Raw genomic sequence first — 22,386 nt, 5'->3', positions numbered from 1 at the left:
GTTTGATCATCTTTATTTGGTAGTTTTGTGTGTGTACTGTAGTTAGTGTACTGTAGCTTTATGTGTACTATATGTTTTCTGTTTGAATAAATGAATGGACAACTTTTTTCATGTGCTTTTTCTATAATCAGGAATGGAACCCAGCAGTGTAACATTACAAAATACTGTTAAATATTTTAAGAGGTTCATACATTTTTATACAGTATTCTACTTCTGAAAACAGGGGAATAATATCAGAATAGTTTAAAACAACAAAGTTAAAATGAAAGGAAATGTCTAAATATTTCACACAAAAAGCTTTGATTAGTACAAATGGTACCATAAACATTATGTAGATATAAATATATTTTTTAATGCATCCTTCGAAGAACGGCAACACTGCATAGTTGGTAGTAGTCATAACATTTACTGCCTCTGAGACATTATTTGCCTTGAAAAAAACATGCGACTCATTGTGAATGAGAGACAGAAGGTTAAAAAAAAAAAATAACACATCCGGCATCTCAGTTTTAATCCCTCTGACGAATAACTGCAAAGATGGCCATAAGTAGAACCATGGAGCCCACTACTCCTCCAACCAGAACCCCCACAACAGATCCTGCAACCTGCCGAGTTTCACACATGTCACCTGAATAGAAAGTGGATCGCCCAGACGCACACCTATGATAGGGCAGATAGAGAGAAAGAGTGGGAACATATTTTCCATTTATGATGCCAAGCTATTTCCATAACTAAACAAAGAGTGAGTGTCACAAAAGCAAAGTACATACTGTAGACTGAATACATCTGGCTGCATGCAAATATGACTTGGCGCAAGTCAGAACAAGAGGATACAAACACCGAAAGCAGGAAGGGAAGGACAGGAGAAAGAAAAGAAAGAGACCATGGGAACTCATGTTTGTAGCATTATGGATGAAGTTGCCTTGCCGCAAGGGGAGATGGTGACCCATAACCCATAACATAGTTGTGTGAGACAGCACAGCACCACACAGTAGTATAGCTCTGTAATACTCTGTATATGATCGCATAAATATTTTTACAAGATATTGTCAAATTAAATAATGATTAAATGATGACAGTAATGGGTGTGCGACTGGTATAGGTGAGTTTGTGTCAGTGTGTTTACCTCCTTCTGGTGGTAAAATCACCATATTTGTACTGTGTGTGTGTGTGTGTGTGTGCGCTGACCTGCAGGTGGCCTGGCCCTCTTTCTCCACACACACTCCTCCGTTCAGACAGGGGTTGGGGGAGCAGGACTGGGTGGCGGCGCGCGCCTCTCTGGGTCGGCCCTCTTGTGCTGCAATCTCATTGGGCGGGAGCGGCTCCTTCTCGTCCAGCGGCCTCTCCTCCTTGGCTGAGGCCACCACCGGCACCTCGGTCTTCAGCAAGTGAGTCAGGTCTGCAGACACACAAGAGTCACACTACAACAGACCATTGATTGTTACAGCTCTTTTGTCGGTCGGGTCAGGACTTGAGGTGCGTTCAAATTTGTCCAACAGTTTTAAACGTTCGTGGCAAATATGATTAGATTAGAAGACTTTCATTCAGATGAATTTCCACAGTAGTGGACAATAAAGACTTCTAATCTAATCTTCTAATCTAATAAATCAGCTTTTTACTAATAACAATTTTTTATATCATAGTTTAATTTATTCATTCATGATACATTATTCATTCACAAAGAAAATTGGTGTCCTTGGATATTTCCTCATTTTTTTTACTTCAGGCATTAAGATCAATTTCCAAATGATGATTTTACAGTATATTCCTCTTTTTAGTCAACTCTAGCATGGGTGCCTGCCAACACTGTCAACCATCACTGTAAACGTTAATGCAGCTCCCAATCAAAGTACCATCAAAGTCAACCATGATGATAAGGTCGTCGTTCTTCAGGAAGCTCCTCCTGTGCAGCTGCAGGTGGGAGATGAAGGTGCCCCAGCCTATCTCCGGTCCCCTGTAGCAGGAGCAGGCTGTGTCCCAGGTACCATTCGCAGCCACTGGCCTGTTCCAAGTGATGCTGGAATCTAGAGGGAAGAAACAACAACATAGCTCAGGGCCCAAAGGAGTTAACACTGTTGCGCACATAAACTGATGGCCAGAGTAAAGGAGAGCAGAAACATAGAAGAGGACAGTTACGATGAGGATCATTCTGTTTTTGTTTTTTTTTAGTTTTTTTTGACTGATCAAAAGGTAGCTACACTGAATGTGTTGAAAACACCACAACTTGCATTTTTAACATTATCTCTGTGTTCAGATAGGGACAGCACAGCTTGTGTTGTTTACTTTTTTTAGTTTTACAAAATATGTGTTGAAAATAACACAACTTGTGTTGAAAACAACACAATTTGCATTGTTTTTTGACACATCTCAGTGTCCAGATAGGAACAACACATCTGTTTTAAGAGTGTAGGGTCATTGTTTGATCAGAAAACCCCTGATACCTGACTGTTGTTGCAACCTTTAAGACAGTAAGTCAGGATCTTTGTGGCATTTGAGACAGATTGGAGATGGAGTAGACCATACTCCAGGTATAAAAGCACACATCGAGGTAACCCGCTCACCAGAGGTGAAGCTGCGGCTGTTGGACATCCGCAACGTGGCATCCGGGTCTTGGTCCATGGCAGTGATGGTGACCTGTCTGTTCACGGCCGGCCACTCCAACACGCCATCATTCTCACCACTGTAAAGGTGAATGGTCACTCCAACGTATTCAGCAGAGTCTGCGCTTCGGCCTTTGGGGTAAACGGTGAACCCGTACCCGTAGCCCTCAGAGTTGTAGAAGCGGCCGCTGCGGATGCCGGTGCCAACTGGCGTGGAGGCGAGGATGTTGCTGAAGCCGCTGATCTGCCATACGGCGCCGGGGCACGGCGTCTCCGACAGAGTGATGTCGTCGATGGAGATGCCACTCGAAACCTGGTTCTCAACTCCCGCCGTGCCCTGGAAAAAGTAACGGAACTTCTCGCCGGTGCTCAGAGGCACGTGAGCAATCTTCCAGGAATCATTCCCATCACCTAAGGCATGAAGGAATGAGAAACAAAATGTATTTTCAAAAGGATTGCTCTTTCAAAAGATCAGTACATCTGGAACATAGTATACATAAATATACTACAAGCTACATAATAAAGTATAAATATAATTTATCAGAAGAAATGTCACTGCTGACAACAAAAAAAATGGCTACCTGTGATGGTGTGCACTTTAATCACTTTGCGAGGGTTCCCCGTGCTGTCGTCCATCCTCAGCCAGATGACCAGGCGGTCTCCGGCAGCCCCGGTCATCCTGTAGAAGAACTGCAGGCACTGGTGGCTCCTGCGGGGGTACAGGATCCGAGACTCCAGCAGAGCACTCTTCCCTAATGCAGACTTTGACGTGTCGAAGTGCATAAACAGTCCGGCATCTATTACAGGAGGAGAGGGGGGCAAAGGTTTTTTTTTTTTTTTTTTAAACCAAACGAGCTTTTGGTTCAATACCCTGCTTTCTCAATTTGTAGGTTATAATGACACAGATTGAAATGACAATATAACATACCGGTACTTATTAATATTATTTGGGAATAGAGGAAAGTGAGTATTCATCAATCCATGAGTGTTTCATTTAATTCAATAGACAAATAAACCCATAGACAATAAATATTAACCCCAGAGAATATCAATATCAAAACACTGACAAAAACCAGTGACTGTCTTTGCCTTTGGCATTATGTGACATGAGCCGCTTTGCTTTTGCTGTATAACCTGACTCTCGCATAGCGGAACAACAAGGATCTGGCGAGAGTCAGGTTATATAACATCTAAAATCTTATCATCATTATTATTCATTTATACTCGTAGGGCATTGAGGTTTCTCTCATTTTCAATTATTTTGATGTAATGCACAAAACAACAGCAATGAAAGCAAAAGCAAAAAAAAAGTAAATAAGTAAACAAAAAAAGACAAAAACATATGTTAATAGATGCAGTGCTGTCCATGTTTACCTCTGCACTGGCCGCCCAGGGTGTGGTCATTATTGCCAGTGGTGCTGGGGGTCTGGACCCAGTCCCCGTTGTCCTGCTCGTTCTGAATCATCCCACAGATGTTGATCTGCTCAAAAGAGCACTGGTCCAGCAGAGTCAGAGGAGCGGCTAGAAAGGCACACGTACAGTACGCATGTTTACTAATAGTGTAATGCATGGCTAGAATGGCGCATGTACAGTACGCATGTTTACTAATAGTGTAATGCATGGCTAGAATGGCGCATGTACAGTACGCATGTTTACTAATAGTGTAATGCATGGCTAGAAAGGCACACGTACAGTACGCATGTTTACTAATAGTGTAATGCATGGCTAGAATGGCGCATGTACAGTACGCATGTTTACTAATAGTGTAATGCATGGCTAGAAAGGCACACGTACAGTACGCATGTTTACTAATAGTGTAATGCATGGCTAGAATGGCGCATGTACAGTACGCATGTTTACTAATAGTGTAATGCATGGCTAGAATGGTGCATGTACAGTACGCATGTTTACTAATAGTGTAATGCATGGCTAGAATGGCGCATGTACAGTACGCATGTTTACTAATAGTGTAATGCATGGCTAGAAAGGCACATGTACAGTACGCATGTTTACTAATAGTGTAATGCATGGCTAGAATGGCACACGTATGCATGTTCACTAGTAGTGTAATGCATGGTAATGCTAGTTTATGCTGTTTGGTAAAATGTACAGGTGCATCTAAAAATATATATATTTTCCTGTAATTTATGTCAAAAAGTTGTATCATTACACATACAGTGACATACAGTATGTCAAGCCTTTTTTGTTGTAGTTTTAATCTTGATTATTCTAATATAAGGTTATGGTTTACAGCTCATGACAATCAAAAATCCAGAATCTCAAAATATTACAATAAAGAATTTATAATACAGAAATGTTGACCTGAGATGAGCTCTAGTCACCCATTTATGCCAAAACACTAGCAATGAGCCTTTAATGAGCAATGAGCCTTTAAGCTCAGTCTGGGCAGGAAAATTGACCTTTTCGCGATATTGTTATCTTTTTTAGACGCACCTGTACCTGATTTGGCTTGACCTGACTTGACTTCACTTGACTTGACGTGGCAGATAATCTGGCACAAATATAGGCAGAAATAATTGTTGTTATTAATACCTGGCAACTTAGTTCCCATTCAACAGCACTCACCGCATTCATACTTGCGGTTCAGTCTCTCCAGGTCGACTGCGCTGAAGTCCAGCCGCTGGCCTATCACATTGTTGAAAGCAGGGATTGCCGTGGTGATGGTGGGAACGTTGGGATTCTTGTTGAAGGAAAGGGGGCGGTAGTGCATGATGGACTCATAATCATATGGCGTGTTCAAGTCCGTGATGAAGTCATCCTCGTACTTGTTAAAATTGTGCTCTCTCCCTGTGGACCCATATACAGTATTCCAATTAAGAGACAATTTTGAATCGACAAAATCAACCACATTTTAATCAACTCCTACACTGAGAGTATGCATGCTTCCAAGGTTTGTTTGTTATACTTTTACCCTGTTTTGTACATGATAGGCCTAGTAGTAATCTGGTCACCAGTATTCTTGATTAAGTTTAAGTTAATTAATTAGTCTTGATTAAATCATATTGCTAAGCAATTACACTTAAACCCTATGGATTTGGAACAGGGATAGATATAGGAGCTTCCCTGGAGAACGTTGTGGGGTTTGCATGCAGGATTAGGAACTGAGCTCTAAAAAGGGACTTGGATCTGAGTGCTGGCAGCTCACCCTCCAGGATTTCGTCCCAGTGTATTTTGACGTAATCATCACGGTCAGACCGCGACTGCTCATGGTAGAAGCCGAGGGCATGGAGGAGCTCGTGCTCAACAATGGCTCTGGTGTCACACCTGGCCCCGATGGACAGGTTTTGGCCTGTCCCAAAGTCGCCCACAAAAGACCAGCACCTGCATCCGAGAGGAAGGAAAAAAATGGACTTTCAGATGGTCACAGTAAAGAAGTGACATTGGGAAACTTTGGCACTTATTGATTAAAATCTTTCGAGGCCTGGTGCTGCCATACCATATCCACAGTATTAACTACTATACATTCCAACATGTTGACATCAAGCTAGTACTACAGCATAAAGTGACTGTTCCTCAAACAAGTACAAACTGCATATTTCAAAACAGATTATCCTCCTATTATGATCATATCCATCTGGTTATACCCCCTCACAGTAATTACATGCTTTTTATCTGCTCTCCTTCAGAGACCTTGTATTTTGATGCAGCTAGCGATAACAGACGGTTGTAAAGATTGCACAGCCAGCCACATGATGATCATGCAAGTTTGCTCACCCGTCCAGCTTAGTGAAAGAGATGTAAGTGCTCTCGCCTTCATAAGGCTTGAAGTCAACGCAGGACTTGAGCCGATACATCTCAAATGCTTGCAAGATCACACCTTTGGCATTCAGCTCTGGAAACCAGCAGACATTCGGTTTAGTACAACAAATGTTTAATAAACGGCATACTCTCTTCAAAAAAAAAAAAAAAAAGGGTTCTTGGGTGCTTTTAGGACCAAGCAGGCATAAAGAGCCCTTTGGGGTTCCTTTGATTAACCCCTTGAAAATGGTTTAAAGAACCATTTAGGGGTGCCATACATGAAGCATGCACTAGAACCATTTTTGGTTCTATTTAGCACCTTTTTTTCTAAGAGTGTAATCAGTACTGGTGTAAAATAAGCGTAAAATAAGAGAGTTGAGAGAAGAACAATATGCTGTGAATACCCAAAGAATCTGTCAGGATGTAAGGGATAGGGAACTTCCAGTTGCCATCCAGAATGGCATTTCTTCTGGGCTGAAACAAAATGGAGTAGATGAAGACAGGACAGTTCGACATCCCTGAGCTGGTTAAAACACATTTCTCTTGATTAGGCTGCAATACTTACATCTACGGCAATATCTCCTTGGAAGAGATCTCTTGATGATTCTGCAATTTATAAAATACACTTCAGTACTAAACTGCTTATGCAATATAACAACTACTTTACTTTGTGGGTGCTGTCTGAGTTATTAACACATGCTTTAATTGGAAATTAAAATAGCAAACCATAGAAGAATGTGCGAGTACAATTTCAGCCTTGCGTAAGGGCTATATGTTTGTGCAATGAGCATGCAATGTGAAAACTCGCTGTTTGCAAAACAATATATTGCAATTATTTACAGCTTATGTGAATGATTACAAAGTGCCACACGATATAAAAGTATGAAGTTGATGCAAAGGTTGAAATCAGAGCTTGGATAGATTTGGGAATATTATAATAGAGCACAACATACAAAGTAGAAGCAATGGCTCATAGACAAATGTGAATGGCTTAGGTAACACCTACCTAAATTAATTTCGGGAATGTCTTCTCTCAGCTCCCCTGCATCCACATCACTCCCTGTTAAAAGTAATTGTATAGTTATAAATCAGTGTCACTGTCGCACACATACACATCTACTGGAATCAAAATATATATTTGGGTCCCTTAGTAAATTAAAGAAACACATACCATCATCATAATATGTCGGCAGTGCTTCAGCCTGGTTTGGTGCAGAAACAGAACAACCATAATTCAACATAACATTTACTTGGTTGGTTATCAATTAATGTTAAGCAATGTAAATGTAAATTACCTTCAGAACCAACAGAAATGCTGTTAAAATTGTGATTTTCCACCTTGTGTTCAAGGAGCCCATGTTAAGTCCTGTGTGATTCTGGCATGTATTACTCGACTGGTGTAAACATTACAATAAAGCCGGAGCACCTGGGTGGTACTTTGATCGGAGGGGGCAAGAAAACAGAGTTCTCCGTGCTCACACGTGTGAGCGACAGCTCATGGATGGCCTTCGCAGAGATAGCAGCACAAATGACCCGACTGGGTCAGCACTTTGTTTTATTGCACAAACTTTTTATAATCCACACATCATGGCCAAAAGGGAATGCTGGGGTAAAGACAATTACAAGGAGAAGGTTTATGATCTCCAGAATGATCGGTCACAGTCGCTCTCAACTTGCCGCTCTCTATTTCTGGAGCATAAGAGTTCTGCATAGTTTTGTAACATTTAATTGAGCATAATTTGCTGTTGTATTTCAAAATTTGAAATACTACACTCTTAAAACAAATGTGTTGTCCCTATCTGGACAGAGATATGTTAAAAACAACACAAGCTGTGTTGTTTTCAATGTAAGTTGTTTTATTTTCAACACATATTGTGTAACAATTAAAAAAGGAAACAACAGAAACTGTGTTGACCCTATCGGGACACAGAGAACACAAGTTGTATTGTTTTAATATTAAAAATATTGAGTGTCCCACATGAAGCCACAATTTCATGTATTTCTACCATGCAGTATACCAGGGTCAGATGACTAATATTTCAAATGGTATTGTCAGTATAAGTTGATAAATGTGAACTATGAATCCAACTACAAATTCATTCCAGTCAGAAATATTGCATTTGTGTTTTTGCATCTTTTTTTGATTATCTAAAATGTCATATAATTCGACATTGTGTCATTTAGGGCCGTTAGTTAACTAATAAGAAAACATTTCACTTGTGTGCTGTGTACAGTGAGTGTAGGATAATGGTTGTAAGTAAGACATGACATGTTTCATTCAGTTGATAGCACTTTAATGAGTACTGGGAACAGCGTATATAACTGTTCATTCTCACTTGGGTCAAGTAACACACAAACAAATTTCAGGCAGTGCTTACATTTCAACTTACATTTTATGAAATTAGGAGAGAGTCAGTAATGGACAACTGGATTATGCATTAACTGACACACTGTTTATATGAGTGTTAAGGATAAATCCAGACAAGTGTTCGAGACAGATCCACTAATGTGTAGTAAAAGGGGCAGCTCTCTAGGTGTTAACATGTGACTAAAGAATTGTGCAGTGTTCCCTTGCATCTGGAAGACAAGAGTTGTGCAGACTTTTGGTAAATGTTGGTGGGGTAAATGTTTATTTCTTAAAATGCAAGACATTTGGTAATGAGAGCCTAAAATACTGATTATCTATTAGAGAGAGTTATCAAAGCTTGTGAGAGTGACATTTCCTTCTCAGTCTTCTCAGACGGCGCCTGTTCTTGGCTGAACGAGATTGTCCAGAGAGGTGAGATCTGCAAAACATGAGCATGGTTGTTAGAACAAAAACTGCTATCCAACTGCATCCTACACATACTGTACACACACACACACACACGTGCACAGTTTACTTCTTTATTTGTATTCACAATTCAGAATAAATATTACAAGAGGTTGTCGGGTACAATAATTGCACAGACAAGGTTCAGTCATGTGACACACACGCACACGTGCGCACACACACACACACACACACACACACACACACACACAAACAAAATACAAATATGACAATTCCTCCACCCCAGAGATGGTGAGCAGACTAGCATTGTCTGACCCGACCCCAAATCAAGTGACCTTTGCTGCTTCTGCTGTGTATCATCAGTGCTCACCTTCAAACTCGATGAAGAGAATGAGATCATCATTTTTCAAGTAGCTCCTCCGCTGCTGGAGCTCACTGTGGGAGAAGAAACCGTTCCAACCCCAGGTCGGCCCGCGGTAGCAATCACAGGAAGGGTCGTACGTACCCACCAACTCAGGCTTGCCCCAGAAGTTTTGGTTGGTGCCTAACCATTGGAGCAACAGAACAGATCGATTGTCAATACTCGACACGATACAATCCTGTACAGACCGTTTCAAGAGAGTCCCAATATCAGTGTTATAGTTGTGCCCACAAGGTTTCCGTTTTAACATTCCATATGTTACAGTAATTTCCTGTGCATTAGCCCCATTATATATAAGCCGCAGGACAGTGTTTTATGCCAGTTAAAAGACACAAAACCATATTAATACCATATTAACTGTTCCTGTGTATTAACCTCATAGTTGAAGAATTTTCACAAAATCAATGTATGAACCGCAGCTAATAGTTGGGAAATTACAGTATTTTAATGCAGCGGGGGTAGTTTGGATGGGGAGGCGGGGTAAAGCATTGCTTTAGCTTTTCTTGTTGATAGGGTCTATATAGAAGAGACAAGGACGGACCGGACTAAGGATGGACTATGTTCTTGACTGTATTCTTATGCTAGTCCTGGTCTGGTCCTGATGTCAGTCTAAATCTCAGAGCAGGACTCTTTCACCTACCAGGTATGAGCTGCATGCGTTCTGTGGTGAAGCTGTAGGAGAAGGACTGACGGCGCGTCACGTCGGGGTGCTGGTCCAGAATCGTTATGGTGACCTGTCGGTTCCCCGCCGGCCACTGGAGAACGTTGTCGTTCACCCAGCTGGTAAGGTGGAGGAAGGCGCCCATCCAGCCGGAGTACACCTCCGAGTTGGGCACGAGTTGGATGCCAAAGCCGTAGCCCTCGGGACTGTGGAAGCGTGGGCTCTGGAGATACTCACCCGGGGCCATGTTGGCAATGTGTTGGCTGAAGTTGGCAATGCGCCAAACTCCACTCGGGCACCGTGTCTCTGCCAAACTGATGTCGTCGATCACAATGCCACCCTTGGAGCTAGACGGGTCTCCGCGGAGACCCTGGAAGGCATAGCGGAATTTGCCATCCATGGTGAAAGGCACATGTGCGATTTTCCAGGAGTGGTCATCATCACCTTGACAACCAGGGAAGTAACGAGGGATTTCATCATTTGACTTGAAAACGTCAATACTGCAACCATGCAGCTACCTATACCTTGTGAGCTTCATTATGATCGTCCTCTTCTCATCATTGAAATACAGTTTAAACTGCCATTTTATATAATAAACTGTTCAAACAATTTAGCCCATTCAAAATGTAATTTATCAAACGAAACGAAAAGAAAAGAAAGGTTTCCTTAGGCTTCAAAACAATGAAGTCTCCTTTTCTCACCGTAGAAAGTGGCAGCTGCTGTGGTGGAAAGGGTATTCCCCTTGGGGTCCTCCTTCTTGGCCCAAATCACAAGTTTGTCCTTCAGGCTTCCAGTCATCTTGTAGAAGAACTGCAGACATTGGAGCTTCCTTTTAGGGTACAGGATCCTGGACTCTAAAAATGCTGAGTCATCAGGAAGCCCGGTGTTTGTGGGATAGAGCATGAAGAATCCAGCATCTAAGGGTGACAAGGCAAATTGTTAGTATGACCAGTCAGTCACTACACATAAGAATTCACTATTGGCAACTTGAAACCAACATGGCACAGATGATGTGTTTCAGACAACACAAGATACAAGCCACATTTCATTCAGATAAATGCAGTGCGCATTTTAGGCTATGCAAGGGATAATGAGCATCGGGGTGTCTGGATATACAGAATTAATGGACGGACGAATTAAGGCGGAGGCGGAGAACTCAACACCAAACTCTTTGTTTTACCTCTCAGATTCAGTGACAGACATAACACTATTCATGCCACTATTGCTGTGCTTTCTGGCAGAGATCAAATAGGTCAGTCTCTGCCAGACCTGAATAGCAACGAAGTCACATTCTTTTTGCTCGGCTTCACGTTGGAAGTTTTAAGGTAGCACTCACTGTTGCACTGTCCCACTAGAGTGTGGTCAGGTGCTGCCGGAGTGCTGGGGGTGAGGGTCCAGTCTGCGTTGTCTTTGGCGTTCTGAATCATTCCACACACACTCTTGGACTCAAAAGCACACTGGTCCAACAGAGTCAGTGGAGCGGCTAGAGGGAATGCAGAGTTACAAGTCAGTTGCCATTCTTGGTCAAACAGTGAATCTGTCAGTTACACAATACAATCCATCTATCCATCCTCTATATACCCATCCATCAGTTAATCGTATCTATCTACTATCTATCTTATATTTCTATCCATCTATCTATCCATTCACCCATCCATCCATCCATCAATCCATCCATCCATTCATCCATATATCCATAAATCCATCCAGGTAGGCCTGAAGAATGTATTGTAATTTTACTTTACTTATCATGCAAAATTCCAATATAAAAGCAAAGATCCTTGATTACCGACTGTTTCAACTCTCTCTGGTAAAAAAAAAGCCTTCAACAAAACACTTCCTGCTATCAACACTGAACACTTACAACAGTTGTACATCCTATTCAGTCTCAGCAGGTCCATGTCACTGAAGTCGTTGTACTGGCCGAGCAGCTTGGTCATCTCGGGGTCCTTGGCCGTGATGGTGGGGTAATTTGGGTCCTTGTTGAAGGAGTAGGGGCCGTAATGCATGATGGACTCATAGTCATATGGTGTGTTCTGGTCTGTTATGTAGCTGTCGACGTAATAGTCAAAGTTATGCTCCATACCTGTAAGGGACATACCGTACAAAAACAGTGCGCAAATGCATTAGGAAGGCAGATAAGAAAGAAACACAGATGGACAGAAAGACAATTGTTATGCAGGGAAATTAACTTTAAAACACTTTAGCTGTTAAATGTCTACATTTCTGTGAAGTGTGGCCAGTTGGACAACAACCCGAGTTGACATAATGGCTAAGATGTCCCCACAGATGCTTGTTGGGAACTATTCGATTTGAAGTGCAAAGACAGATACAGAACACTGTGAAGCTGAAATCCAGATTAACTGGTAAAGCACTGTATCACACAAAAATGAATTCCAATTCAACGCCAAGAATCAGCATGAATAAAGCTGCATCATGGACAGGGGTTCTCTTATGGCCCAAAACTGAAATCTGGTATCTCTTTCCTGATAGCCCATGAGATCAGTGGCATTGCTATTCTTTGCCGCCGTCACTTCTGTTATGATAAAAGCTTACCGGGCAGGACTTGGTCCCACCAGATGTCGACGTAGTCGTTCCTGTCAGTGCGGGACTGTTCGTGGTAGAAGCCGAGGGCGTGGAGGAGTTCATGCATGATGGTGCCTTTGTAGTCACAGCCCTCGCCCAGAGAGAGCTGCTGGCCCTCCTTCAGGTCTCCAACCATCGACCAGCAACTGGGAAAACAAATGAAAGTGTAAACTGTATCCTGAATCCTGGCTTCGTCTACGAGTGGATTCCTCACTTTATATAGACACAGGAAAGAGATATACTCAAGAACAGTTTCTTTTCATTCCCAACTCAGTTGTCACATGTCTTGCCGGACGCAACCTGTCAAATCCTAGTTTCCTATCACGTGATGTAAACATTTAATAACAACCATTAATTTCCCAATTTACAAACACTAAAAAAATCATTCTTATTTCAAAATTATTCCACAAGATTTTAATTCTTCAGCATATTCAGAAACTGTAGTTATTACTCAAGCTTACAAAAGGAAGATTCAGTTGCTGCCATCATGCATAAAAAAGGCAAAACAAGACCTCAGATACCATACTTCAAAATATTTATCTACTGTACGCTTTCTAGTCTACAAAACACTGAAGTGAATACAGTAAGATGTTTGTATTCACCACTCACACAACAAAGAAACACTGACATACCCATCCAGCTTTTCAAATTTGATGAAGCTCGCCTCTCCTTCATGAGGTTTAAAGTCTACACAGGACTTCAGTCTGTAGGTCTCAAACGCCTGGTGGATCACCCCCTTAGCATTCAGATCTGAAACACCAGGGGCACTGAGGGTCAACTGACGTAGCCTCTTTGGCTTAGTTCTGGGCTTACTGATGTTATGCGCTGGTATTCTTTCTGGGATAGCTAAGTTACCAAAAAAAAAAAAAAAACCTTACCAAGGGAGTCGGTCAGGATGTATGGAATGGGGAATGTCCATCTGTAGGTCTTGTCAACCAGCCCATTGCGACCAGGCTAAAACAGCAAACATATGAGATACATAGCTGTGGTTGTGCACAGATCCAAATGTGTGCTGAGGTTTCTTGATATGTGTGTGATGCATTCTTCACAGTTACATGAGTGAGCATCCTACACTATAACATAGGGGGAGACCATACTGCATGGTGCATGTGTATTGCATACAGATGAACAAAGGTCCAGCTGATGCGCTGTGGGTTGAGACTTCAACATCAAAACAACAAGAATTGATTTTACATATGGTATTGTAGGAGTGGGGTAACGAGCCAAGCATTTCATGGTCTGCACTACTTTGTGTATGTTCTGAGAATTATGTAAGATATTTTCTTTTCTCTCGACGTGAAATGAATGCAATTTAGCAGTGAATGACAGTTTGTACTTGGGTATTATTAGCATAAACTTATAAATAGTTTATTACCAAGATCAAAGAGCAAAACATTGACCTTTGAGTCGGTAACCATTACCAACCATTATTAAATCGGATCAATATCACTGTCTGTTCTAGTGCTGTTATTTTTATTGTTAAAATCGCCTTGAGTCAGCATTCAGTATGTCATATTCTCTCCTTTGTGACTGAGTGTGTCTTTGGTGAAGGTGTACTCACAGGTAGGGCAATGTCTCCATGCACAACTGGAGTTTTCAATCCTTTGCCAAACAAAAGAAACAATCATTAATGCTAGAATTTCTGTTTGGATTTAAAATTTAAATGTGGTCAAGGTAAATCAAAGAAGGTGATTTCATATAGAGGTGAACATACTGCATACACATATTAACCCCAGCTGTTTTGTTAATTTGCACGAAGTGATGACGTACTGCATGTTAACATGACAAACAGTTATAAATCGTTCAGTATACCTTTGTTGATGAATGGGATGTCTCTCCTGATAAGACCATCTCCATCAATGGCATGAGCTATCCGTAATGACATAAGACTTATTAAAGCAGAGATATTCATCACTTCACTTTGCATCTCTGTCTTTTCGCATAAACTAAATCAATTTAAACTTGCTATCAATACATGATATTAACAAGATTTCAGCATCAAAAGACTGTGCATTTATTCTTTTATCTTACATTTCTGTTTGTCCAGCCTCCTTGCCTGTGATGGAAAGAAACATTTATTATAAAAAAAATGAAAACAGCAGTGTGCAATTTAGGATGAATATTTGAAATCCATCTCCTAAAACAGCACAGCTAATATAGATGAAATGCTTAGTAGAAGGCTGATATATTCTTTATTTTTTTTGCTGTAAAAACTCTTCTTTTGCGGCATGGTCCACTGCACTGCATAATGCATAGCCTTGCTGGCTAGGTGGAACAAAAAACAATATTTATGGCATGTCTATATATAACATGACAAATATAGGCCTATTTGAAAATACCAATATGAGCTGTATAAAAACATGCTTCAAACATGTTTGCAAATGTATGCAAAAACTGCCTCATTAAGAACAGGTGACAAGAAGAAGGGGCAGCGGTCAATATTATTTTAAAAAGGACTTGCATGGATGCAGACACAGACAAGAAACAGAGAGTGAGGACTAAGACATTCCGAGAGAGACAAACAGAGACAGAGAGAGAGGGTTTGATGTGAGAAAATAATAAAGGGGAAGCCACTACTGACATACCTAAACAGACAGTGACAAACAGAAACAGACAGATAGACAGACAGACAGAGAGAGAGAGAGAGAGAGGGTTTGATGAAAGACAATGATAAACAAACACACACACAAGGGTAACCCCAATGACTGACACACCCAGAGACAAAGAGACAGCGAAAGAGCCAGAGAGAGAGACAGACAGACAGAGAGAGAGAGAGAGAGAGAGATTGATGAAAGACAATCATAAACCAACACAGACACAAGGGTAACCCTACTGACTGACACAGCCAGAGACAGACAGAGAGACAAAGAGCAGCCCTACTGTGAAGGAGGAGGACAGGCTGAGAAGAGCCAGGCTGCAGACGATGCCCAGGAGCCTCATGTTGAAGGAGCAGACAGATCACCACACTCTGGACACTGGTCTCCTAGTCTCCTTCAACAATCCTCTCGTTTTATCAGCGCTTTATCAGAACCTTTATCAGAACTTTGAGCCATGGTTCCAAAGCCAGGGATTTAAGAGAGCCTTTTGGGTAATATACAAGTCATGATATGAGGACTACTTTGGTTATGTGGAGCGCTATTTGTTACACAACCATATCATACAAATTTGCACACTATCTGATTGTAGATAAGATTTCAGAAAATTCAAGGGTAAATAGAAATGATGAGGGTACGGCAAATCATTTTTCCTATGCCCAGCACTATTTTGTAGATTGAAAATTGAACAGCAAACTAAGTACTAATTACTAGTAATTATTAACACAGACATTACAGTGACATATCATACACTTTCCAATAAACACTGACCACAAACCACAAGAACACAAAATCTTTTCTCAAATCTTTAATTAACATTCAAAACACATTCAGAGAGACAACATTAATGAGCAACATAAAAACATGTGCATTAGAATGATCGTTAAAATGTGGTGTTCAGACTTGTAAAATCTTCATACAAGTAACTTCATCTTAAGGAAGCAATTTGATTCTTCAGCACTGCCTCCTGTTTTGACATACAGTAATGCAAATCGGTCATGCAAATTAGAGGTCATTTTCACAAATAGGACAACAGCATGATCTAATCTACAGACTACTGTATATATAGAACTACAACTCTAGACAAAATAAAGAGACCACTGCACATTTTTCTGAAGCCATTTTACGATTGCTGAGTGACATTCGAATGAGTTGACGGGTCATATTCAAATTTGCAGAGGTCTCTTAATTTTGAATATGACCGTCACCGCTTTCAAATGTCAAATTCAGCAACCAAAATATGACTTAATAAAGTGTCTCCTAACATTTTTCCAGAGCTGTATATACACAGTCAATGATCTAACTTGACACTCACCTAAAACATTATGGATGAGGTACAACAGGCACCTCTGTCTTAATCAACGGTGTTAGATCTAGAGATACAAAAAGGGGGGAAAAAAATATATCAGTACATTTACAAGACTATGGCAAGCTCCCTCTTATCTCAGCATGCCACAGAATTCATATTGGCATAAGCATGTACTGTAGCAGCTCCACATAGTTCTCAACATCTATCTATAAATTGAGACAAGAATACAAACTCAAACATTTTGCAGCGGTGGCATTTCTGGTTCAAGACAGAAGACAGATCAGCCAATGGCCATTGTTATATGTGCCAAGCAACTTACCCTCAAAGTCCACAAAGATGATGAGGTCGTCATTTTTCAGGTAGTTACGTCTTTTGAGGTCAAAGTGTTTCACCATGTTTCGCCAGCCCCTGGACTCACTGCGGTACCACTTGTTTGTCGTGTCCCAGGTTCCCACCTTCGAGGGGTTATCCCACCAAAGTTTGCCATCAGGTGCTGATAAAGACATTGACAGCACCAACATTAATCATATAAGCATGTGTGGAAGGACAGTCTGAATACTGCAGCATAGCGATCCTCTGTTACTACATGGCCTGCTATTGAAAACAGACCAACAACTGAAGACGATGTAAAATAGCTTAACTTAACAACTATGATGAAGATCCGACTGACTACAACATCAGTTCATTAATACACTGGACGCACTGTGGAGCAAGCAGCGTTGCGCCTTTCTTTCTCCCTTCTCTTAAGACGTTTAAATAAATTAAAATGAAAATAAGTGACCAAAACACAACCCTAAACACACTTTAGCTACCTTTCATCCTGGTACAAGTGTGACTAAACATTTAATCACGTGCATCTAATCCAGTTTAGAGATGGCATTGAAACTAGTTCTGAGGAGAAACAGCCATCCATACTGTACATACTCTTGATCAAGTCGGTGGTGAGGCTGCGTGCCGTGGACATGCGCAGCTTCACGTCAGGGTCCTGGTCCATGATCACCAGTTTGGCCTGGCGGTTGACGGCGGGCCACTCCATCACCACGTCGTCCTCTCCGCTGAGCAGGTGGAAGTAGAGCCCCGTGTAGTTGCCCGTGTAGTCGTAGTAGTCGGACATGGGCTTGACGCGGACGCCAAACGCGTAGCCCTCGGGGCTGTAGAAGCGAGGGCTGTCCAGGACCGTGCTGGAGTCGGACGTCGCCATGAGCTGAGAGAAGTTGGGGATGCGCCACACGCCGGCCGGGCACGGCGTCTCGGTCATGGTGACGTCGTCGATGAAGATGCCACCACCTGCTGCTGGGTCACCCCGCACGGCCTGGAAGGCGTAGCGGAACTTGACCGTAACTTCCACTGGCACGTGTACAATTCTCCAGGAATGGTCAGCATCAGCTGCAAGAGGCACACACGCGCACACACACATGCACACACACACACACACACACACACACACACACACACACACACACACAGACAATTGTCAAAACTCTAAACACTGTTACTGTAAAATTGCAGTAGCCTACACTGAGCTCCTCAGATTAGAAAGTCATAGATGGTCACATCTCTCGTATTGATCAAAAGTACTCAGTCACATACACTCAGAATAGACGTGCATTTTTTTTTCTGTTTAAAGCCCCCCCCCCCCTACACACACCAAAAGTCAAATGATCAACCTGATGAACAAAACAGGTATCAATTACTACTTGATACCATCAAGTGACTGCATGAAAAGAAATTAGAATTACCATAAATTGTATGCACTTTCTTCAGCTTGCGCACTGTCCCTGTGCCGTCGTCCATCTTGAGCCAGACCACCAACCGGTCCTTCACACTGCCGGTCATCTTGTAGAAGTACTGTAGGCACTGCTGCTTCCTCTTTGGGTAGAGCAAACGGGACTGAAGCAGGGCCGAATCTTCTGCGTTTCCAACTGAGGTGTTCACATGCATGAAGTATCCAGCATCTGAAATCCAACAGATTCTTTCTTGAAACTCACTATAGATTTTAAACCCCATCAAAAAGATAGTATTTGTCTGTTTTTTTTTCCTTCTTTTTTTAAAGTAAGGCATTGCAGAAACAAAACGTTCATGTTCATGTCTACGACAGCACAAGTGCTCAGGTTTGTTTAGAATCTGAACATTTAACTTATTCAGAATTATTTGAACTTTGACCTCTGCATTGTCCGGAGAGGGTGTGGTCCTCAAAGCCTGGGCTGCTCAGTGTGTGGATCCAGTCTGCTTCCTCGGTGGCGCTCTGGATCATCCCACAGATGTTGGTGTACTCGAAGGAGCACTGGTCCAGTAGAGTGAGAGAGGAGGCTACACCAAAACACACTCAGTCAGTCTCTCATAAATATATATATATTTTTAAAACACACTAAAGACTTGTCGTAAAAGTGTACCATGCAAGTTACTGGTCTGGACAAAGTCCAGTCCTTAGTTAGTCTTAGAAATGTCACAGGGACAAACACAGCAAACTAAAGGTTAACATGATGCATGTTGAAAATGGCAAATAAAGCAAAACAAAGGTAAATCAGTGGAAAACTGCAGTTGTGCAATGCCATTTAAGTCTGTAGGATGCACACAGTTGCCACTATCTGCTGTGACCGGCTGCAACCTATTTTTTATCAGCTGTTAAGATACCTCAGGATCTCATTCGTTCAGTTACAGCTAAAATACACAACACCTTTAAACTCACTGTTTAACTAAAGATACACAGCCAGTCCTTTGTTTAGGATCAATATGGCCTGGCAAGCACTACACATAAATACATCTTCGTAAACTGTCTCACTGTAGTAAGTGTAATGGAACACACTCCTGGGCAGAAACTAAAATGACTGCGGTTTTGCTTACGGCATTTATACATCCTGTTCATCCGTAACACATCCAGTTTACTGAAGTCCAGGTATTGGCCAATGACGTTGTAGAACTCGGGAATCTTGGTGGTGATTGTGGGGATGTTGGGATCTTTGTTAAAGGAGAAGGGACGGTAGTGCATGACAGATTCGTAGTCGTAGGCCGTGTTCTGATCGGTGATGAAGCTGTCATCGTACTTATTGAAGTTATGCTGCAACCCTGTGTGCAAAAAACAATCGTAAAGTATCGTAAAGTAAAAACAATTAGTTGCCATTACAAAGGAAAATCACTATCAGTAGTCTGTGCAGAAATGCTCCTCCAAAACTGAACAAACCATCAGTGACTTGAGCGAGATCAATGTTGACATAGTCGTCTCGGTCCTGGCGAGACTGCTCATGGTAGAAACCTACAGCGTGCAGCAACTCATGTTCAATCACAGCCTTATGGTCACAACCAGGACCCAGAGAGAGCAGCTGGCCATCCTGCTGGTCACCAACCATGGACCAACAACTGTAAAAAACATGACTCAGTGTTAAAGGAGGTGTTCAGGGGGGACTATCTTTATAAATGCTTATTTACATGAAAATTGTGATTCTGATGTGATATTGAATGTTACACAAAAGTATTTAGGCCAGAGGTTCCCTGTCTATCAAATTGTTGAACTTGCTTTGAAAAGGAACAACCTGATAAAAAGATATGAATCCACCTTTGCAAAACATAATCAGTTTCCTAAACATGGATTAAGCCTAGTCATAGATTACAATCTTTTTTGCTTAGTCTATGACTTATCCTTATCCATATATCCAAGTAAGCTGGTCATATAGTCTATTAAAAATGTTACTTAAGAAGTTTTCAGAAAGCCAATTATTTACATTAACTAATAGAACTCCATCAAGAGTTTCCATTGATGTATGTAAACTGCATATAAATGCAATGTTCTCTCATTTTTCATTACTTTAAAGGGATGGTTCAGAGTAATTTCATTATTACTCCCCCCCCCCCCCCCCCCCCCCCCCAGCCAAACATTGGTCATTGGTCGAGTTAGCGCTATCAGCTATCAGCCGAATGGCTTAGTGCAGACGCTAATGGAACCAACGGTGTATCATAAATTACCCCACTAATAAGGCCCGGAATGGCAACAAACTTGTGTGTCGACATCACGTACGTGTGTGTGTGTGAGAGAGAGAGAGTGTACGTGTGGTACGATTCCAGGCATTATTAGTGGGGTAATGGGGTAGCTCTTTTCCCCTTCAAAACGCTTTACTACCATGCCATACCCATTCTGTTTCACAAATTTAATATAGCTCTTTTCCCCTTCATAAGGCTTGAAGTCAATACAGGATTTGAGGCGATACATCTCAAAAGCCTGAAAGATGCAGCCTTTGGCATTCAGATCTGAAAGACAATGTGAATGAACAATGTGAACACATCATTATTTTTTATTTTTTTTTATTATCATCATCGCATTATTTCTTCACTGGATTGAGCTACTGTAACAAAAATACCACCAACATTGTTGTGTGGCAATTAAAAGTATCTATCTATTTATCTATCTATCTTACATAAATCCAAAGAGAACTTTTCAATCATGGCACAATCATTTTCTAAGAAAATACCTTTGAGGCATTTCAAACTTTGCAGTTTATTCTGGAATTACTGGCACAAACCTGCACAAACCTGCACAAACCTGCTGAGTACAACAAAGCTTAATTACAGCCATGACAGGCATTATTGGTTATAAACTTACCAAGGTCATCAGACAAGATGTAAGGGATAGGAAATGTCCATCTGAATGTTGTGTTTAGGAGAGCATTACGACCAAGCTGTGAAATCAATCAATTCATTAATTAATTAATTAAACAAAACAAATAGCGCTGCATTAACACTGGAATGGTATGTTGCGGAGTCACAGTACTAATACAACTCCACACAGTAGTGGTGCCTTTGAAAAACTCACTGGTATGGCCATATCTCCCTCCACCAGAGGAGTTTTAGTTTTAACTCCTGAAACACAAAGCACAAAAACAATGCAATGGTGCTTTAATACAGGCAATTTCCATTGGTATTGCAGTACGTTTGTGAGTTCTATTATATATGTTCTATAATATATACTGTATGTCAAAAATGTCAAAAGATCATAACTCACCGAGGTTAAGATAAGGGTTCTCATTGATCTCATGTTCCACCTCTGTAAGGGAAATCTCATAGTTAAACTTAACTTAAAAGTCCAAATCATGTCATCTCTCTTTCAACTTGTAACATAACTTACCATGCACATCAGCAGTTGCATGAACCTTCACAGCAGACAGAAAGAGAATGTATGCGTCAATATAAACGTATTATCTACATCCATTTGAAACAGTTACAGCTGTCAACATGAATAGCCTATCAATAATCCATAAAAAAGGGAATAAGACTCAACTCACAGCAGACAAGCACGATGCCGCGAGCAGCCCTGTTATGAAGAGAAGCCTAGAGGAGGACATATTGTGAAATGGCTCGAACAAAAGTTAATTTGAGTTTAAATGGCGAGCAGGTCCCATAGAACTTTAGCCTTTGATCAAGATAGAGTTAGTTATGGGTTCACGTGTCAAAACAGGGAGGCCTTGTGGTTAAGCATTGACGACATGTGTATAGTTTTACAATCTTAGGGCCATGTGCATGCCCACTTGCTCCCCCTGTTTTTCAAACACATACTGTACACTCACACTCTTTTGGAGCAGTGGTTCTCAACTGGTCTTGCTTTGGAACCCACAACTTTCCATGCTTTTGATTATTTTTTGTCGGTCAAGCCAACGGATACAGTGATAACGCAAAATGGCACGTTGGAACATGC

At 41.4% G+C, this 22,386-nt stretch overlaps 3 protein-coding genes across 3 annotated transcripts; all 3 read right to left on the bottom strand.

The window, feature by feature from the left end:
- Positions 1-37: 37 nt before the first annotated feature.
- On the bottom strand, positions 38-7,768 carry mep1a.2 (meprin A, alpha (PABA peptide hydrolase), tandem duplicate 2). Its single transcript, XM_062551081.1, has 14 exons — positions 7,655-7,768; positions 7,531-7,561; positions 7,366-7,419; positions 6,925-6,965; positions 6,764-6,833; positions 6,336-6,453; positions 5,767-5,942; positions 5,187-5,408; positions 3,975-4,121; positions 3,182-3,397; positions 2,562-3,011; positions 1,854-2,024; positions 1,189-1,399; positions 38-660 (listed from the first exon to the last, which is right to left on the bottom strand). The coding sequence occupies exons 1-14, from the start codon at positions 7,715-7,717 to the stop codon at positions 510-512; spliced, it is 2,121 nt and encodes a 706-aa protein (XP_062407065.1). The 5' UTR covers positions 7,718-7,768; the 3' UTR covers positions 38-509.
- Positions 7,769-8,661: 893 nt separating this feature from the next.
- Positions 8,662-15,740, bottom strand: LOC134098327 (meprin A subunit alpha-like). Its single transcript, XM_062551357.1, has 12 exons — positions 15,638-15,740; positions 14,613-14,669; positions 14,362-14,402; positions 13,679-13,754; positions 13,433-13,550; positions 12,771-12,946; positions 12,079-12,300; positions 11,551-11,697; positions 10,916-11,131; positions 10,194-10,658; positions 9,503-9,676; positions 8,662-9,145 (listed from the first exon to the last, which is right to left on the bottom strand). Exons 1-12 carry the CDS (start codon positions 15,738-15,740, stop codon positions 9,096-9,098), a joined length of 1,845 nt encoding a protein of 614 aa, XP_062407341.1. The 3' UTR covers positions 8,662-9,095.
- Positions 15,741-16,199: 459 nt separating this feature from the next.
- On the bottom strand, positions 16,200-22,091 carry mep1a.1 (meprin A, alpha (PABA peptide hydrolase), tandem duplicate 1). The gene is made up of 14 exons (XM_062550210.1): positions 21,977-22,091; positions 21,820-21,844; positions 21,697-21,738; positions 21,508-21,554; positions 21,298-21,373; positions 20,828-20,945; positions 19,885-20,060; positions 19,548-19,769; positions 18,867-19,013; positions 18,443-18,658; positions 17,628-18,089; positions 17,023-17,196; positions 16,710-16,767; positions 16,200-16,361 (listed from the first exon to the last, which is right to left on the bottom strand). The coding sequence occupies exons 1-13, from the start codon at positions 22,034-22,036 to the stop codon at positions 16,718-16,720; spliced, it is 1,815 nt and encodes a 604-aa protein (XP_062406194.1). The 5' UTR covers positions 22,037-22,091; the 3' UTR covers positions 16,200-16,361; positions 16,710-16,717.
- Positions 22,092-22,386: the final 295 nt, after the last annotated feature.

Source organism: Sardina pilchardus, chromosome 12, assembly GCF_963854185.1.
Source record: "Sardina pilchardus chromosome 12, fSarPil1.1, whole genome shotgun sequence".
Lineage (NCBI taxonomy): Eukaryota > Metazoa > Chordata > Actinopteri > Clupeiformes > Clupeidae > Sardina > Sardina pilchardus.
The sequence above is the reverse complement of the archived record's forward strand: the minus strand, read 5'-3'. Positions and strand labels throughout refer to the sequence as shown.